Source organism: Dipodomys spectabilis, unplaced genomic scaffold (genome assembly GCF_019054845.1).
Source record: "Dipodomys spectabilis isolate Male_0828 unplaced genomic scaffold, ASM1905484v1 ptg000147l, whole genome shotgun sequence".
Lineage (NCBI taxonomy): Eukaryota > Metazoa > Chordata > Mammalia > Rodentia > Heteromyidae > Dipodomys > Dipodomys spectabilis.
This window is the reverse complement of record NW_024870824.1, coordinates 4,959,226-4,980,248: the sequence shown is the minus strand read 5'-3', so window position 1 is coordinate 4,980,248 and position 21,023 is coordinate 4,959,226. Positions and strand designations below refer to the sequence as shown.

Sequence of the window (21,023 nt, the reverse complement as noted above, 5' to 3'; positions counted from 1 at the left end):
TTTGAACTCAAGACCTTATATTGGCTAAGCAGGTACTTTACCACTGAGTTACCTCCCTGGCTAAAATTTTGTTTGTACAAATTTTTTGTTGAGCTACATTTTCAGTCTTTTTCTGTCTTATTTTTCAGATAGAGTCTTGTACTTTTTTTGCCTGGTCTGGCCTGGGACCTAAATATGCCTACCTATACACTTCTATGTAGCCGAGTTTGAAATTACAAGTCCGATTTCACCATCCTACTTCCCATAAATGTAAATATATAACAATGTTTTGCTGTGTAGCTCAGAATGGTCTCTCACTTTTGCCTTAAACTCCTGAGTGCTGGAATTACTGATGTGTACCATGGAGATAGATCAATTTCTCTTTTTTGTGTGTTGTAACTATTCCTGTTCATTTGATATTATATCATTTGGCACTTAAGATTTTATAACTGATGTTTGTTTTCACAATGTTTAATACCATTTTTCTAGAATATCATAAATCTGCCACTACAATTTGCTGGTGCAGGTGTGATTATATAGTTTTAAGTTTTATTTATTTTCCATCATTTTGTCTTTTGTTATTAATTTTTTTCCCTTTTTGGTCATGAGGCTTGAACTCGGGGCCTGGGCACTGTTTCAACTCTTTTGCTCAAGGCTAGCACTTTACCACTTTAAGCCAGTGCCACTTCTGGTTTTCTGGTGGAGATAAGAATCTCATGGACTTTTCTGCCTGGGCTGCTTTGAACCATGATTCTCAGATGTTATCCTCCTGAGTAGCTAGGATTATAGGTGTGAGCTGCCAGCACTGGCTTTATCCACTCATATTATTATTATTAATCGCCAGTCCTGGGGCTTGAACTCAGGGTCTGGGCACTGTCCCTGAGCTGCTTTTGCTCAAGGCTAGCACTCTACCACTTGAGCCACAATGCCACTTCTGCCTTTTTCTGTTTATGTGGTACTGAGGAATCAAACCCAGGCCTTCATGTATGCTAGGCAAGCACTCTACCACTAAGCCACATTCCCAGCCCTCCAATTTTTCTTTTTTTGGCTGGTCCTGGGGCTTGAACTCAGGGCCTGGGCTCTGTCCCTGAGCCTCTCTGTGCTCAAAACTAGCACTCTACTACTTGAGCCAATACCACTTCTGGCCTTTTCTGTTTATGTGGTACCGAGGAATCAAATTCAGGGCTTCATGCATGCTAGGTAAGCACTCTGCCATGTAGCCACATTCCCGGCCCTGCCCAGTGCTTTTGAAATGTCTCTTCAAGATCTGAAGCGAGTATAGACTCCTCCCTAGAGAAAAAACAGCTGATAATATATAGCTTCCCCAGATTACACAGACAGGTAACCTATTCTCTGCCAACAATGCCTATCCAAGCAAGACTTCAATTCAGAAGCAAGCAGCATAGAAGCAAATGCCATATGTATATTTTATGCCAGTAGTGTCAGAGGAACCATTTAGGACTAGTGCATGGGTATTTATTGAATAGTCTCAACATATACATGGTCTGGGTATTGTTTCTGTTGCAGTTTCCTAGACTTACTTCTCTAGCCTTCACATAGATCTTAGACTTACCCAATTCTCTTTAAACAAACATCTTTTCATGTAAAGGATATGCTCTTTGTGTGTGTGCTGGTCCTGGAGTTTGACCTCAAGGCCTAGGTACTGTCCTTGAGCTTTTGTGCTCAAGGTTAGTGCTCTACCACTTGATCCATAGCCCCACTTTCAGACTTTCCTGCTTCGAACTGTGATTCTCACGATCTCCACCTCCTGTAGCTAGGATTGTAGGTGTGAACCACCAATAACCAGCAAGGGTATGTGTCAGATAAATGAGCTGTTTGGGGAATTCTTTGTAACTTGTTCCCTTCTGAATGCTGTAGTTTCATTTAGTGGTCTTCTTTGCCATTTATTAGTGCAGAAACCTTAAGTAAACCTTTTATTTTTGTGGGCAACCTACTACTTCCTTCCCCCTATGGGTTTTAGAATATCATCAGTTTTGAAAAACAAATGTTGTGGGTGTGGCTCAGTACTAGAACAAAGAAGGGGGGGGGCAAGAAACGGAAGGAAGAGAGGAAGAGAGAAGGAAATAAAAGAAAGAAAAAACGTGCTTAAAAATGTGAGGACCTAGGTTTGGTCTCCAGCACCATTTCAACAACTCTAAGATGCATCTAAATATGGTTGCTAGTTCGATCAGGAGCAAATTGAGGTTAATTCACAAGTCTCCCCCACCTCACCCAAGTCAGGAAGAATTGAGGTAGGTCTCAGAAGTAGCGGGGACTAATGTGACTTCAGTAGCTAGTGACTTATCTCTTGCTCTACATGCTTCCCTCCTAAATCTGTTCCCTTCTTTCTCCACTGGCTTTGTGTTAGCTTAACTTTCATCTTGACATCAACCACAGTAACCAACTTTATGTGAACTTCCAGTTCCAGCAGTCAGACTGCACTAGTAGTCATTCCCTCTTCTCCACAAAGCCAGGCAATGCAAGTCTTTTGCTACTGTCCAGCTGATGAGTCTCCGTTAGAACTGAGATCCATGTGTAGTGAAAACAGCTATGGTCAGGAGCAAAGACTGGGTACATGGGTCAGTGATTAATCAAGTGGAGCTGTTTACATCCCAAAAGATAAATGTAAGTAAGGCAGGGAAGGTAATGCTTGGCATTCTTTCAGCTGTTACCTCCGTAGTGTTGCTATATTCAATGGTCACGTGACCTTCACTAGTTTATATTAGTTTTTAATAAAAAAGTTAACAATCAGATAACTTCAAGAAAAACAAGCGAACAGTTATAAATGTAGAGAAAAAATTATCCTGAATATCAAAGGAAAGAAAGTGTATTTAGCACCAAGAATATTATACATATAGAACATACAAATTGAAAGAAGCATCAATGGCCTAACAAAAAGCAGAATAATTTTTTTTATAGACCACAGTTATAAGAACAGCAGGAAGATGATCTGGGTTTACAGGAGCAAGAGTCCATAGATTTCAACATTACATAGTAGTAAAGTCAGCATAATGTGAAGGAAATACACTTATTAGAAAGTGAGAAAAATAATTTATATGCTCCCTTTCAGCCAACTGGAAAAATCAAAAACTTGTTGGATTGTTTTTTTAAAGTAAATTGTAATGCTCTATTCAGTTCTGGGTAATTTACTCAGCTTTTCTGGAACTCTGTTTTCTTTCCTTTGTAGCACTAGAGCCAGCACTAGAGCTTGAACTTGAGGCCTAGCACTCACTCAGCTTTGTTGCTCTTTTTCCTAAGTAGTAAGAAACCCTGTGATTATATGAATTCATGAGTAGTGGCTTCATCCTTAGCAAGACTTATCCTTTCACACATCCTAAAATTAGTATTTTACATATAACTAAGAAAAATTTGACAGTATTTATAGTGCTATTTGGATCATAAAGGGCTTATCTCATTATTTCCCTTGCACCCAATTTTCTTTTAGTAATTTGTAAGGTTTAACATTAATTAACAAATGTCAAATAAATTAACATAATATATTTAATATTTTCTTTGTATCTCAAATCAACCTTCCTTTATTTCCTTTTCCTAGTCTTCTAATTTTACTGCAAATCCAAATTAGTTATTTGTTGTAGGCTGTCTTTTGCAGTAATCATTTCAAAGGGAACATTCGCTGATTCTTCCAACATAGAGGTTTATCTTCAGAATGACTTCTTCATTCACCTCTCAAGTTTATTCCCCACTAAGATATCAAAGGTCTAACTACAGATTTGCTGAGACAGAAGACAATTACTGCTGGAGCTTCAATGTGGTACTGCAGACAGTAATTCTCAAAGTATGTCTCCTTAATCAGAAGCTTCACTATCACCTTTACTTTGTTAGAAATGCAAATTCCTGTAGCTCACTCTCAACTTGATCAAAATGGGGTACATGACTCAGCAGTGTTTTAATAAGCACTTTTGGTGATTTGAACATACCTTTGTTGGAAAAAAAACAACACTGCTTTGAGTTTTTTTTTGCTTCAGTTCAAAGTAAATAGCAACCCTCTTAATAGTCGTCACAACTATTAACTATCCCCACTACTGGGTTTTAGTATGTTTTTTGTAACAAGCATACATTGGGAGTATTTAACTCACTACCACAGTTATGGCAGCACCCTGTGAACTTCTCAAGATAGGATTGAGATCTACTTCTTTACTAATTCAGAGCCACTATCTCTGATGATGAAAGGGTCTCATCCAGCAACCTTTTTTTTCTCAAGGTAGACTAGCCCTTCTCCTAATAGGGGTTGCCCACAAGAATTTCCATCTTCTAGCATATGCAATGAACTCTCCTTTCATTTTCAATATAAATTTTTAAAAACTTGAAACACTCCATCTCTTTCCATAAAAATATTTGAAGTGGATTATAAAAACTGGCATGCAACAATTCAAAATAGAAAATCAGAGGCAACAGCAGATACAACCCATATTCATGTCTCCCTGCTTATTGAAGCCTTCAAGAACACTCTAAACAATATAAACAACTTCAGATAAAATCTGACAAAAATTTAAATACAGATACATTCCAAAGATAAATAAATTGAAGAGTTTACAATAGAAAGAGGGTAGGCATTGGAGTAAACTACCTTAGTTCAAACCAGAGCAGTTTATTTTCTGGTGTTCTAGCTTAAAATCACCTCTAAATTACAATCCTATCATCTATAAAGACAATTAGAGGTAAGTAGATAATTAAATATATGATGTGACTTCCAGGGCACAAGATAGGTGTACTTACTCTCTCACATCTCTTCCCAGTACTCCAATATGTCTAAAAATCCTTTCCTTCTCCAAATGTAGAGTGCAAGAAATTATAGTTAAAAATAGAACTTTCATTTGTTCAGCTAATACGTGTATTTACTTCCACACCACCCTTTAATCTTTTAGGACAAACCCAGGGAAGATACATAATATATATATTATTTTGTTAGTAAGTTTATTTTCCTTCATGAAGGTTTCCTCCCTGCTGTATGAGGAAGTGGCATTGAACACAGCATCCTAGTGTTGTAGCCACCAAAAATAAAGCTTTCCTTATCAGGTAAGGATTTTAAAATATTCTTCTGGCTATATTAATGGTGTTAAACCTACCTCTGAAGTTGCATGTGATCTGTATTAGGAATATAGCAAAGTGACATTAACTGGTTACAGAAAATTTGCCCTAACATAGAGGTATTCATTTCAGACTCAACAGCAACAGGATGATGAAGGAATAAGACAGTAAAGCTAGGAAGAGACCATTTGTGCCTGTAATAACCAAATTTTCAAGTACAGAATACTATTAAGGAAAATAACACATTTTATGTGAGCCTATTATGTTCAAAACCTAGTCCTGCGCTAGAAAGTCTACACTGCTATTATATGCATTTGTTGTGACTGAACTCCAGTGGAGTTAAAAAAATGTGGAAAAATACAGAATACCAAGAATTGCTAATTACATCAAAACAAATTTCAGGAATGGTTAAATGACAATGGTCTTCAGTTTATTACAGTAAGAGGAGTTTTGCTTTTCTTGTGTGTGCCAGCTCTGGGGCTTGAACTCAGGGTGTGAGGGCTGTCTCTGAGCTTTCATGCTCAAGGCTAGTGCTCTACCACTTGAGCCACAGCTCCATTTCCAGCTTTTTGGGTAGTTAATTGGAGATAAGAATCTCATGGACTTTCTTGCTCAGGCTGGCTTCAGACTGAGAGATCTCAGCAGCCTGAGTAGCTAGGATTACAGGCATAAGCCACTGTTGCCTGGCTAGGAATTTTACTCTTAATGCATAGAATCTGAAGGAAAAAAGTATGTAAGCTTTTAAAATAGGCCCTTTTGCTAATAATACAAATGTGAAATAAAACCCTTCAAACAAATACCAATTTCACTAACAGTTTACATACAGCAATAATTTATTCTGAAATGTTCACTTAGTTTCTGTTGAGACACAATCCATGTCTCATTAATAAAAGAGCAGCCATCTCGCCTCAAATACCAGAATATACGACAGTTACAGCATAGCAAAAATTCTACCTACTTTCAGATAAAATCTAGTTCATGTAAAATAGTTTCATTCAATGTTTTACAGTTACACATTTTGGAGCACAAAATAGTGTGAGTTATTACACTGTAGCTATCTCTATGCATATCATGTGACCACAGAACTGTTAATCATTACTTCTGAAATTGAACCACCAGTTTCACTCATGCAGCAAAGCAAAGCAGGCTGGGTAAACTTATTCATCGGGAACCATATTACTGTGAATTTCACAGTCACATGATTAATTATAATGTTAGATGGAATCACAAGGACTAAAACATTTATTTTTGCATAAATACCAATTTCTCCCTGATGTAAGTTTAGTTTATAATCTAGAAATGATTGATAACAGCAATATATCATATTTCTATTTGTAGTGTTCATTATTTTAAGACAAGTGATAAAAGATTATGGGATGGATGCTACTTAAATACGTGTAAAACATACTGTACAAATATACTTGGCTTTACCAATTTCCCCCTAACTATCAAGAGTGCCTCCCAAAATATGATCAGTGAAGACAAAATGTACTATCAAATATGGCTTCCAGAACAAAACCCCTCTAACAAGAATCAAACCTATTTACAAAACTTTTCAATCTTTTAAAGTTTCATTTGAAACAAAATTTCTATATGCAATTTTAATTAACACCTATTTTTTTTTTTTTTTTTTAAGTTTTGTCCTTCCAGTCTTTTAAACAGATGTCACAAGGTAAGATCCAGAATGGCGCTTAGGACTTTGAGTTCCACTGGATTCTGTACTGTCAGTTTTTGAATCTCGCTTCTTTGTGTTATTATTCACTGGCGTTGGAATTTGAGATGGCCGGGCTGAAGTGCTATCTGCGCTGCTTTTCCTAGGGCTTGGGTTGTAATTAAAAGGTGTCACTCTGGCAGCTACAGTTCCACTAGGTGAACTGTGTTTGCTGGAGCTACTTGAACTGAATGGAGTGCGTTCGGCTATAGAACTTTCACTCATCTCGGCTGCAGGGACGGAATTATTTTGTCCCGGTTTTGTCTCTATTCCCTTTTGGTCTGGGGCATCTACCTGAATGAAGGAGTTCAGGCGGCTTTCCAAACCCAGGGTGTGCACAGGAGCAGTGCCATTACTCACATTTTGTTTTCCCTGATTATCTTTAGAATCTTTACCATTTCCCTTTTCAGAAACACTGTCAATCACTGGAGGAGTATTACCAGTGGGAGATCTTCCAGATCTAGGATTGTTAATGGGACAGTCCTCAATCCTCACCCAAACATCCTCTGTTTTAGAAACAGCAGGTGCCATTTGATAAATAAGAGTCTTTGATTCAGCACCATTTGTAGCACCTGAGGAAGTGGTCTGAGAAGTACTTGTGGGAGAAATTTCATTTTCTTTTATTTTTCTCCATGTTCCTTTTGTGGTTACTTGATTTTCTTTAGTCTGTTTGGTTCCTAAAATAGAGTTGACATGTTTTTCATCTTCACTTTTGGCTTTCTCACTGGACTCTGATGAAGCAGAAAGAATAGAAGATGAACTTCCAGTTCTTCTCCAGGTGCTTACTCGAGGAAGGGATGATGAATGTTTGCTGTGCTCCCGCTTCCAGGTTCCTGACCTATTGATTGGAAGTCTGGAAGGACTTTCAGAATGAGAGCGTGCTATATCATGTCGCTTTGCTGGTCTACCATCATTATACTCTATAGTGGGACTAAGATTAGGTGGGAGTTTTCGCCATCCACCAGACTGAACAGGGGAATGTGTGGCCAGAGACATATCAGGAAGGGAAGGACTTAAAACTGGTGTTTGTGCCTGGGACCTAGTGGGAGAATCTGGTCTGGAAGATGGTGAAAGAGATTCAAATGAGGCAGATTCCTCCAATTTTCTCCTTAGGGTTGGGCTTGGAGCTTCTTTGATGAAAGTAGACTGGCGTACCAATGCAGGTCTTTCCGATCTGTCAGATTCACTTCCACTTGACTTAGTTGAAGACATTCTGGAAAGCTCTACCTTTTTATTAGACCCATTACTAGTATTCATTTGATTTAGTCCTTTAGAAGCAGACTCACTTCTTGGGATACTACTAGCATTCTTGGATAATCCTGTTTGTTTGGTAAGGTTTTGTTGGCTCATCTGTCTGCCTGGGGATGTATAGGACATTTTCCCAGAACCTGAGGACTTAGTAGATGAGGTACTAGGGGATGATGTCCTGGGAAGCTGAGATAATTTATTAGGAGGACTTATTCCATTTCTACCTGGGGAAATTGAGCTTCGCCCTGGTGACTGCAAAGGTCTACTTAATGGTTGCTGGGTAGGTCTCGAAGGAGTAGAATCTCTAGATCCTGATCTAGAAGGTCCTTTATTTGACCCACCAATTTGAGAAGTCTGCCTGGTAATAGGGCTCAATTCTGATTTCACTGATGGCTTGGCTCCTCTAGGAGATGTGGTAGCTGTCTGACCTTCACTGGGGCTTTTGGAGGCTGGAGTTTTAAGGGGTGGGCCTTTTTTAGAAACAGGACTTGTACTTGAGGAGCTATTTCGAACTCCTGGAATATGAATCATTGTTCTACCTCTAGAGATTGAAGGCATGTTTGTTTGAAGGGGCTGTTTCATTTGGCTTGAAATTTCTGAATTTGACCGAACTTTTCCAGTAATTAAACTTTTATAAACTTTTTTTCCTCCTTTGATTCCTTTATTTTCAGATTCCATCTTTTTGGTTTCCAATGTGCTTTTCTCCCCAGGTTTGAGAATTCGTGGGCCTTTATTACTTGTAAAAGGCTTTTCTTCTTGATCGGGTGTAAGATGAAAAGGTGATCCCAAAGAAATTCCTGATTTTAGAGAAAGAATGGAATCAGAATCAGATGAAGCTTGTCTAGATAAGCATGCAGCAGCAGCAGCTTGGTGTAAACTACTCACTATGGAATTTGCACCTTCCTGAATAGCTTTCCAATCAAAATTTTCTGAATCAGGGGATAAACCATGTTCTGAATCTGGTCTCTGTATATCTTTCAAATCAAGTGTCAAATCTTCGGCTAATATGCCACCCATATTTCTGGGGCTATGTTTCTCATTATCACCTTTCAGCCTTGAAGGCCTTTTCTTTTTTGGCATTGCAGAACTTATACATTCTTGCAAAAGATCATCTTCAGAATCAATACTAAGAGAGCTGAGAGAACTGTTTCTTGAGAAACAAACGGGGGTATCTTCCACATGAAATGATTTAGGCGCATAACCTGATGCCTGAGGTTTACTTGGTTCTCTCTGTGAGTCAGGAGACTCAGTCTCTTTGACAGGTTCATTTTCTTTGTTGTTGTTGTTTTCTTGGTCAATGTCACTAAGAGAACTTAGAGATGAATTACGAGAAAAGCAAACGGGAGTATTTTCAATAGCAAAATTCTGTAATTTTTCATCGGTCGCTGCTCCTCTATCTGGTATGTCTTTCGATGGCTGTGGAAAGGTAGGTTGCTTCTGCAGTACAGGTTTAGACTGACCTCGATTTACTGTATGTTTTGTAACAGCTTGTGACTTATTACCTGATTGCTGGTTTGAGGTTAGTTCTGTATGACTAGTAACTTTAGCATCTGAATCTTTACTTTCTTTTCCTTTTCTTAACTCAGCCTTTTCTCTGGAAAGATCAACATCATCATCATCAAAGTCTAGGGAACTCAAAGAATCATTTCGTGAAAAACAGTAAGGAGTTCCCTCAATAGGGGTGTAATGGTGAGGTGAATCAAAAGTAAAACTTCCTCTGACTCGATCTTCATTATTTGGTAGTTTATCACTGAAGTCCTTGGGATTATTTTTTAAGTTCTGTTTCTTTGAATCTTTGTTGTCTGTGAAAGTTCGTTCAGCATTTAAGTTATTTTGTGAGTCTGTATTCTTCCTTGCATGTGTTCTACTTTCAGTATTTTGTGGCATGGGTTTTACTGGTGAAGTAGGTTTCTTTTTCTTACTATCCACTTGATTTTTATTAGTTCCAGATGAAGACATAGATGCTTGTTGGACCTGGTCCATTATCTTTTTCACTCGGAAAGGCTTGTGACTTTTTCCTTTGGGCATGGCAGAACTAATGCATTCTGCAAGAATATCACCTTCCTCTGTTTTATTGTCATCCAAGTTAGGCACAGTTATGGATGATGCTTTTCCTCTTTGGATCTCATCTGTACTTCTGCCTTCTGTAGGAATGGTATCTCGTTTTTCAAATTCACTTGGCTGGGCCCCTGCTCGGACCTCCTCTGCAGCAGCTAGTTCATTTGGAGGTGATTCTATTGTTAGATCACTTAGAGATGTAGCTGTGGAAAAGTTTATAGGTGTCCCTTCTACACAATATACCCGTGGCATATCATCTCCTGGTGTGAAACTAACATGTTTTTGTGCCTGTAACCTGTTCTGTGATGGCAGAAGTTTGTACACAGGGAGCTGGCTTGGTTTCCTTGCTACAGGTGGAGGTAATTTTGAAGCAGTCTGGGCAAGCTTTTTGGCTTTGCGTGATGACTTTGTTGGCATGGCAGAAATAATACATTCTTCTAATATTTCAATATCGTCATCATCTGATTCATCTAACAGATCTTTTTCTGAATCAGTAGGCTTTTCTTCTTTCTCTTTTTCTTGGTTTTCATTTGATTCTTCAGGCTGTTCTGGTTCTGTTTCATTCCCATTATCATTTTCCTGAACTGGAGGCATTATTCTTAACTCCACATCTTTCTGTATAAATGGCTCATCGAGGCTCAGAGCACTTAGGCTAGATGAACAAGAAAATCCATCTGGGGTGCTTTCTGTAGCAAAATGTAGTAAAGTATCAGCATCTGGAAGAACCTGGACTCTCTGAACAGCTGCATTTACAGTGGCTTGTTTAGGTGCACTCTCTCTCTTTTCAGCAGTGGGTACTTTATTTTTTGGTACTTCTCGTTTGGTTTGAACTGTCTGAGGAGGTGGTGGTGGAGTTTTGCTTCTGCTTGGTGGCATGGTTTGTCCAGGACTATCTGGAAGGTCACTAGGGCTTATAATACCACTTACCATTCCACTACATGGCTCACTTTGAACAGAGCTGGCAATGGAACGACTTTCAAAACTATCAAGTGAGCTGACAGAAGTACATCTGCTAAACATGAGTGGAGTCTCCTGAACATAGTGCTCTGGTGGACTTTTGGGTGTCTGAGCGCCACTTTTAGAGGGAGATTTGGCTCCTGAAGACAATTCCACAGCTTTGTGCCTTGCTGATTCTGTGGACAAACCAGAAGCCTGTAGTCTACTGGATTTGGTTCTAACATGCTGTGACACTGTTGGGACTTCACTTACAGGATCTTCAGTGGATCTAGTCACACTGTTCTCTTTTATTTCTGCTATTTGCAGCTTATTAGCAGAATCTCCTTCCTGTGTTGTCTGGCCACATCCTATTTCATCTTCAGCTGATGACAATGACGATAATGAACTACACCTTGAAAAACATATTGGGGTGTCTTCTACACAGTAAGTCTGTATTGTTTCTTGGTTGATAGAAGGAACTTTGCAAGTGGTAGATTTTTGAGTCTGACCACTTCTACTTTGTGCTGAACTTGGGTGCAGCTGATTTTGTCTCTTGGCATTAGATGAAGGTGTGGATGATGTATTCTCTGTGCTTGAAGAGATATGTTCTGTTTTAGTGCTTTGTGCAGTTGAACTCTTTGAAAATGAAAATGATTGTTTCTGTGAGGAAGACATGTCTGTAGCATACTTTAAACTATAATCAATAGGTTGATCTACATGATGTTTTTCCTCATTGTATTTTATACTATAATTTGTTGGTCTCTCTTCTTCTTCATGCTGTTCTTCTTCAGAGTAACGTTCACTGTAGTTGGTAGGTTTATCATCTTCATAGTCATCTTCCTGACACAAAGACTGGTTAACATTTTGATTAATTCCGTGAGTAGAACCAACTCGATTTGTTTCGGAACTGTTTGTTGGTCTTGACCTATATGGAGAAACACATTCCTGCTGTCCAAAGTGTGGTTGGAACTTGAGGTGCTTCTCATCAGTGCTCTCAGAATATACAGGGTAAGTGGTATTTTGACTTCTTGATTGTCTTTGTTCACTTTGTTTTATTTCGTCTTCTATTATGTGTTTAGGTCTTGCCCATCTTTCATTCTGTGAAGGGCTTTGCCTTCCAGAGTTCAATTGCTCATCTGAATATTTAAGACTATAATTTATTGGTGTATCCAGTTCTCCATCATTATCATCCATATGATTTGCACTATGTATTTTATGGGCTAGGTCAGCTGGATATTGACCATAACTGCAAAATTTGCTTTCATCATCTTCAGAATAGGATTCAATTGAAGGTTTCATTTGACCTCTCTTACCATAACCATCGCTACTACTAACACTATTTAAACTATCATTTGAAGATCTCTTATATTCTAGTTTGGCATAAGGCATAGAGCATGTCCTATTTGAATTTTCTGCTTTAGTGAAATTGTATGCATTTGAGTGTGTGTGGGCAGCAGAGCTTCTTCTTATTGCATTCCTTTCATCTGTTACACAATGTAATTCTGTAGTAGAGCCAGAACTTCTGTCTTCCTGGGAGGTATGAATGGCTGATACTTCTTCCATGACTTTGGCAATCTGGGCTGCAGTGGTAGAGATCTGCAAACTTCGCTTTGAAGAGGTTCCTGGATTTTCTGTTGCTGGATGATACGTGCTTAGGCCAATTCCTCGTTCTCTCTCCAAACTTCTATCTTTTTCAGAACGAGAACTATCTAAGCTTCCCCTAGAAGAAGAGCTAGGCAATACTGTAGTATTCAAATATGGTGAAAGAACAGTCATGTTTCCAGTATTAAAATTGTCTGATCTATTGTCGTCATGTCGATTGGCATCAAAAACATAGTCACCATAAAGACTTTGCTTGTGTCTTTGCTTACTACGATGAGATGCCTTGGGACTTAAATTGTCAATATTGTCAAAAGTTTCAGATAAATGCTGAGCATCTAATTCTGCTTCTAGGGCTTTTTGTTTCCTAACATGAAGAGATGGCAAGCTTGAACCAGGAGACATAATATTGGCATCCTTATACTTTGCAGGTCTGTTTGCCATGAGATTCCTTAAAGCTGCAGCACTTCCCATAGCAATCATTTTGTGCTTTGAATGAATGAGATTCTTGAGCATGCTAACTGCTCCCATATCCCATAATGATTCTTGGTCTTTAGGATTTCTTGCCGAGAGATTCCACAAAGTTCCACAAGCATTACTGACTATTGTCAAGCTGTGAGATTTTAAGTGCTGTAATAAGGTTTGTAGGCAATTGTTCTCTCTTAGGATTTGCCTGAAATAAAAACAAGAAATCTCAGAATTAAGCTAAAAAAGTTTAAGGTAACAAAAGGACAAAAATATAGTTCTAAAGATTATAAAAATAACAGGGACAATGAAACTGTACCAGTTATAACTTCCCCATTTAAAGTATTTATCTGTCATAGCAAATGAGTAGAAATATTATTCTTTTAATCTATTCTATATGTCTTACTCTGATTCAATAGCTTAAAATATTTTTTTGAGAAGATACATGTACTCTATTTGCACAGTGACATTTTTCTAATTTAAGTACCAAATATTATGAAATCTTAAAACTGAGTAAGTTTTAAGACTTTATGGTAATTTAATCTATAGATATATGCCACAATAGCAACAACTGAGCTTTCTTGGAAAAGCTGGACAGAACTGACTGATCAAACTGTAGTCAAATGTATGTCCCTAGATTACCAAACTTACTTTCTACAGTGGTCTCTGTGTTTCTGGATTGATTCTGTGATGTTGCTACCTCTGTGTTCTCTGACAGATTGTATGTGTAGTCATTACTTTAAAATATATAACTGAAAGGTGTTTGAAACATTTAAAACATATAAATACAAAGATTGACAATCAATATAATGGACTCTGGGACTTGAAATAGCTGCTACAGTGTTGTTTATGTGAACAAACTGACATTCAATGACAGCATATGATGCTCTAGTTAAAGAATAAACAGTAAATTTTAATATGGCAGTTTTCTCTTAGTAGACTAGTAGTCAACTGAAGATTTTGTGAGTTTAAGGAGTCTTCTTTGAAAGGGATATCAAGCTATACTCTGTGCATCATAAGCTTGAAGAAAAAATATGTTTATATTCTTATAGGCTCTTTTGCTAAAAGAATCTCACATTCTTTTGAAGAACAACATGGAGTAATACTGGATAAGTTAAACAAAAATTAAGCTGTAAGAGATCCCTAAATTTTTTGTGTCCTGAATCTGAAGTGATCTCTTAGGTTTCACAGATCTAGTAGCCTAATGAATGGCTGGTAGTTAAATAATTTTTTTTTTGTCAGGCACTGGGCTTAAACTCTGGGTGTGGGAGCTGTCCCTCAGCTCTTCAGCTCAAGGCTAGTGCTCTACCATTTGAGCCACAGTTCCACTTCCGGTTTTCTGGTGGTTTACTGGAAATAAGAGTCTCAGGGACCTTTCTGCACAGGCTGGCTTTGAACCGTAATCCTCAGATCTCAGCTTCCTGAGTAGCTAGGCTCAAGCCACTGGTGCCTGGTATAGTATAATTATTGATATTAAGACACCACTCGAAGGTGGGTGCTGGTGGCTCATATTTGTAATCCTAACTACTTTCTACAAGAAAGCTAGAAGTGAAGCTGTATACCAGAAAGTTCATGGATAGAGCCTAAGCCCTGAGTTCAAGTCCCAGGACAGGCACCCCCCCCGACCCCCCCCCCTCCAAAAAAAAAGACACCATTAGAACATGTGAACTTTTACTTGCTGCATCATGCTCATAGTTTTGGCCTTATTTTTAAAATAAGCCCCATATTCTTTTATATTACACTAATAAATAGATAAGGATTTTTTTTCTAACATTTGTACATTTTATTTTTCCTCTAATATGCATCATTCCTCTCAACTATCATTTACTTCCAGATTCCTTTAAGATACTATGAACTTTATTAGAAGGAATAAACTAATGAGTTAAAGGAGGAGTTACTATCTTTTCACTGTATTGATATTTTGGTTTAGAATATCTGTAATTACACAAAATACTATTTGTGATGAGGTCTTTTGAAGGAAATGAATTCTATACTAATTCATTTAAAAGTAATATAAGACTCTGAATATACCTGTGGTCTTCATTTGTAGCTATCAGGCTGGACACATTCCGTAATATCCCACCTCCACTTTCAATAATGGCTAAAGTATTTGTCTGGCTCCGGTAAGTGAGAGTGCCAACCAAAAATGCAAGTGCACCATCTACAGCGCATATATCAGCTTTATTTTCAGTGCAATGTGCTGACAAATTCCATAAGGCACTCAAGACGCTTTTGAGGGTGGATTCCTATTAAGAAACAGAGTATTGTCAAATTCTACTTAAGAGTTAGAATTTATTGCTGGTAACTTCTACTATATTTACTTTTATTGGATAAATTATTTCCCCTATTCTTTCCTTCACTACTGATTGCTCAATGGTAAGTTAAAAACTTCTCATTTAGAAAAACTTTCATAAAATGCTGAATGGAATTTAAGCCAGTTATATCTCTATAAAATGAGCATAATATATTAAACAAAGATCTTCATCCTAAGTGTTAAGATGATATAAATTCTTTATTCTTTCTAAAAATATTAAACAGAAAAGATGTACATTATGAAAAGATCACATTCTCAGGATAAATGGATACTCAACTTTTATATACCACACATACAGATATGGAAAGATTGAAAAAGTATGAAGTATTAAGAAAAAATATACAATATTCTACCTATATTAAAATGTAATATGTATATATTTTTAAAAATTTGATTAAAAAGTAACTTCTGAGAAGTAGAAAGGGTATTGGTAAAAGTATAAGTTCTTAAAATTTTCAAAGAAACAAAATAATTACAAAAAGCTACATTACCATAGAAACATTCTGATAAACAATTGGAGATATTTGGTTTCAATTTGCCATCATTTCTATGTCAGTTCTTGTTTTTGCTACATAATCAAAAAACATTTATTAGAAATCTATTTTATGTGCTTAGTGCTATGGCTTATATCTGTAATCCCATCCTCTTGAAGGCAGCTATCAGGAGGATTGAGGTTCCAGGGCAGTCCAGGCAAAAAAGTTAGCAAAATCTCGTCTCAGCAAAAAAGTTAGCCATATCTCATCTCAACAAAAAAGATGGGCATGAAGATACATGCCTGTCATCCCAACTATGTGGGAGGTGTTAAGCAGAAAGACCATGATCTAGGCTGGTCTGGGCAAAAAAATGTGAGACTAGGCTGGGAAGGTAGCTCAGTGGTAGAGTGCTTGCCTTGCATGCATGAGGCCCTGGGTTCGATTCCTCAGCACCACATAAGCAGAAAAAGCCAAAGTGGCATTGTGGCTCAAGTGATAGAGTGCTAGCCTTGAGCCTTGAGCTGAGGGACAGCACCCAGGCCAAGTTCAGGCCCCACAACTGACAAAAAAAAAAAAAAAAAAAAAGAAAAAGAAATGTACTCTTAAGCCAGGTGTTGGTGGCTCACGCCTATAATCCTAGCAACTCAGGAGGCTGAGATCTGAGGATTGTGGTTCAAAGCCAGCCCATGCAGGAGTCTGTGAGACTCTTATCTCCAATAAACCACCAGAAAACCGGAAGTGGCGCTGTGGCTCAAGTGGTAGATTGCTTGCCTTAAGGTAAAGAGCTGAAGGACAGTGCCCAGGCTCAGAGTTCAAGCCCGGCGACCAATTAAAAAAAAAAAAAGTGAGATCTTATCTGAAAAATAATGAAAGCAAAAAGGACTGGGATGTAACTCAAGTATAAAGCACTACCAATACAAGGCCCTGAGCTTAAATCCCAGTAGCACAACAACAAAACAAAAAAACAAAAACCTAAAAGGTACACTGTTCTTATTATAAGTAGAGGCACTCCTCCAGATAAAATAACAAGGGAATCTATTGTTGTTATTGCATGGGTAGGGGGTATGTCTTAGTGGTAGAATGTCTGCTTAGCATATAAAGATCACTACAGTCTGAATTTGCTTAATCAAGTCAAACATTTCATGGGAGGATAAGTCCTGTACACTCAGAAATAAGAGAAGACAGTGGCTCTTAGCAGAGAAAGCAGAACAAGAAAAGGCATGGGAATAGGGACCAGCAAGGGAGGACTGACGGACAGAAAAGACACAAAAGGAGATGAAAGATCATGCTAGGCCAACAGTAGAAATTAAGTTCAGCGGTGTCAAAAGTAGGCTTTGAATGCCACAACAAACACTTTGGGCCTAACTCAACAAACAGCTCAATACTTTATTGGCCTCATTAAGAAATAGTGAGCTATTATTATAGGCATGAGCCTGGGCTGAGATCCAGAGGACTGCTGTTTAAAGCCAACCTAGGCAGAAAAGTCTTGGAGACTACATCTTCAAAATAATCACTAAAAAGCTGGTCTGGAGTTGTAGCTGAAGAGGTAGAATGACAGCCAAACAAGCACACAACCCTGAGTTCAAGTCCAGTACTGCAAAAAACAAAAAAGGCTGACAATATTTTTTCAGAGAAATTTAAGAGTGGCAGAAAGGAAATGTTTTCAACAATTAAGATGTGAGAAAGGTAAGAACTCAGTTTTAATTACATTGTGACTGTGGTAAATGTGGGATAGTCAAGCATACTGAAAACAGAATGAACTCAATTGCAATTGGCAGAACAACTCTGGTATTATTGTTATTTTAATTGTTTTATGCTGATACTGGGGCTTGAACTCAGGGCCTCTGGCTCCTGCTTGGCTTATTTACTCAAATATTATGCTTGACCATTCGAGCCACACCACAATTCTGGTTCTCTCTACTGGTTAAATGGAGATAAGGGTCTCTGGGATTTATATACCTGGGCTGGCTTTGAACCTTGATCTTGCTTCCAGAGAGGCTAGGATTACAGGCCTGAGCCACAGGTATCCAGCTTTTTATTGTTATTTCAAAAGTTCTATTTGAGCCTGGTGCCACTGGCTCATACCTGTAATCCTACTTATTAGGAAGCTGAGATCTGAAGATTATAGTTCATAGCCAGCCCAGGAAGAAAAACCCTCAAGACTCCTTTTCCAACTAGCCAGCAAAAACCCCAAAACAACAATAACAACAACAACAAAACTGGAGGTGTAGCTGACTAAAAAGCTGAGTGAGAGCTGGAGGTACTTAGTTCAAGCTCCAGTACTATCACCAAAACACACACACCACCAGCACCAACAAAAACAATCCCTTTCTCCAAAGAAATCCCTAAATCTGAAATGGAATAAAGAACAGAATAAATTATATTAAGATGGTTCACTAGTTAATTTGCAGCATGACAATACCACTTGAGCTACATCACTAGTTTTGGCTTTTACTGGTTTAATTACAGGTAAGAGTCTTGAGAATTTGTCTGCCTGGGCTAGCAGATCTCAGACTCTTGAGTAGCAAGGATTATAGGCATGAGCCACTTGTGCCTGGCCTTTAAGTTTACCTAAAAACAAATAGCCAAATTTCTGAAATAGATAATCAACTTTCTTTCTTTCTTTCTTTTTGGGTCCGGTCGTGGGACCTGAACTCTGGGCCTGGGCGCTGTCCCTCAGCTCTTCAGCAAGACTAGCGCTCTACCACTTGAGCCACAGCGCCACTTCCGGCTTTTTTCTTTTTGCTTATGTGGTGATGAGGAATTGAACCCAGGGTCTCATGCATGCAAGGCAAGAGCTCTACCACTGAGCCACCTTCCCAGCCCAGATAATCAACTTTCTATAAGCATTATTATTTGGAGATTTTTCACTCTTGGGTCTCCACAACTCTTGATAAAATTATCAAGAAACTTAGAAAACTTTAGGGGATTGAGAGTTGGAGAACTCGTAGATAACACTTATTCTAATGATTTTTCAATCAGGAATTTCTTTTTAATCCCTTCTCCCTCCTGGAGGACCTGTGGCAATATCTGGAAACATTTTTAATTGGGTCACAACTTGGAGGAAGGTGCACTAGGAGTCAGAGGACAAAGGTTAAGTATGCTTCTAAATAGCTTACCAAGGCTCAGGTCAGCCTAAAGCAAGGCATTATCTGGTACAAAATGTTTCTAATGCTGAGGGTGAGAAATTCTGACTCTTAAAACTTTCCTGATTGCTACCTTGTAAATCTAGACCTAAACAATGCACTGGTGAGATAAGGTCAGAGATTAGGAACTCTACTGAGTGAAAGAAGGAAATAAAAAGTAACTGAACATGAATTCAGAGTACGATATTAAATTTTTTCAAAGGTACCTTTTTAACTTCCAAAGCACATTCCATTAATGCTTTCACACTTCCAACTTCTCGCAATGTCTTCTTACTATTTACATCTGCTCTCCAAGACAAATTTCTCAAAACACTTGCAACAACCTGCAAATAAATTTTTAGAATAGTCTGAATATAAAATGGTATCAGTTGTCTTTTTTGTTTCTAATGCTAGAGGTAAAAAAAGTATATTACAGGTTAAATAAACCATATCTAACATGCTGTGTTTTACATTTTTTTGCTTTTGTGTTTTACTAACACACACATACCACATTCTTACATAAGATCTGAATCAAAATACATATGGTTAAAAAATACATCATGTATTTGCTTCATATGCACCCTACACACATAACCTGAAAGTAACTTTATATGTTTCTAAATTGTGCATGAAATCAAGTTTCATGGTACTGAATTTTTCACTGTGGCCTTATACTGACCCTCAATATTTCAGATGTTAACGTGTATGTGGAGAGAAAAACTGTGAGGGAGCAAAGGAAGGGGTAACATTGTCCCAAAAGAAATGTACTCATTACCTGACTTATGTAACTTCTCGTTATATAGCCTATATAATGACAATTTTTAAAAATGACAAAAAATCAGATGTTGGAGCAGTTTGGATTTTGGTTAAGGAATGCTTCCCTTATATCAAAGCATAATAGCATGTATGGAAATGTCACAGGGAAATTCATTATTTGTACAATAAACGTGATTGAAGAATTACAATCCTAAGAAGAATGTTCTCTCTGTACTAAAGCAATTTCTCTAAAGTGCCAAATGGAATTCTTCCAATATAATTATTTCTCTTTATTGTTAAGAGAATTATACTTTAAACATTTTCTAAGCTACAGATTAATATAAATCAGGACATAAACTAGTTAATATCAAAGAAAAACACATGAAATTCTAGGTAGTACCTGCTGTAAGTCTTCACTTTCAGATTTCAGTTGGGCCACAAGTGCTCTCATGCAGCCTTTCATGGAGCAGAGAGTAGCCTGTAAAATTAGATGGAGAACAATGTCACCAATAGGGCAATCTGAAGCCATGCTTCAGTTTTGGCTACTAAACCTCAATCATAACTAATATTTTACCTATAAAAGATCCAGAACAAAATTATCTAAATGAAAGAGAGAAGCATCCTAATTGCTACTTTCTTTCCTTGACAAACTGGAAAATAAATAAAAAGAAATGTTAAGCAAACAGTTTTAAAGTCTTTTATCTGAATGGAATCAGTTCATATGCAACACTTGCTTATTATCAGCATTTTTAGAGTTTTGGTTTCATTTCTAGGAAGTGTTGGTAATACAATTTCTGATGTGCTTTTGCCTTTGTTGAGATACAGGACAACCAAATTAGTAAGGATATGCAGTGAATGTGAAGTACAGGTTTTTATTAGCCGTTGTTTACTCAGAGAAAGGTGACAAAAATAAAAAGCATCTAGTAGTTTTTGCATCATTTGTTTTAAAAAGTAGTTTGTATGAAAGTAAAGAAACTCATACCTGAGCTATCATTTAGTGTGTGTATATGTGTCAAGTCCTGGGACTTGAACTCAGGTCCTGGGTGTTGTCTCCGAATTTATTTGCTCAATGTTAAATATTCTACCACTTGAGCCACAGCTTCAGTTGTAGCTTTTGTGGTGCTTAATTTGAGATAAGAGTCTCACAGACTTTCCTGCCCAGGTTAGCTTCAAACCTTGATCCTCAGATCTCAGCCACTCTGAGTAGTATTACAGGCATGAGCCATAGCACCTGGGATACTTGAGCTCTCTTCAGAAATAGATCTACTTGTGCTCATTGGCTGGCATTCTATCACCGGAGCCATGTCTCC

At 37.8% G+C, this 21,023-nt stretch overlaps 1 protein-coding gene across 6 annotated transcripts in view; it reads right to left on the bottom strand.

The window, feature by feature from the left end:
• Positions 1–5,843: 5,843 nt before the first annotated feature.
• Apc (APC regulator of WNT signaling pathway) overlaps positions 5,844–21,023 on the bottom strand; it is a 96,314-nt gene continuing 81,134 nt past the window's right edge. For all 6 annotated transcript variants that reach the window (XM_042692160.1, XM_042692163.1, XM_042692164.1 and 3 more), the window contains 4 exons: positions 20,114–20,191; positions 19,185–19,301; positions 15,077–15,291; positions 5,844–13,253 (listed from right to left, as the gene is read on the bottom strand). In XM_042692160.1, coding sequence (XP_042548094.1) covers positions 6,683–13,253; positions 15,077–15,291; positions 19,185–19,301; positions 20,114–20,191 — 6,981 coding nt within the window. In that variant the 3' untranslated portion in view covers positions 5,844–6,682. The remainder of the gene's footprint in view (positions 13,254–15,076; positions 15,292–19,184; positions 19,302–20,113; positions 20,192–21,023) is intronic.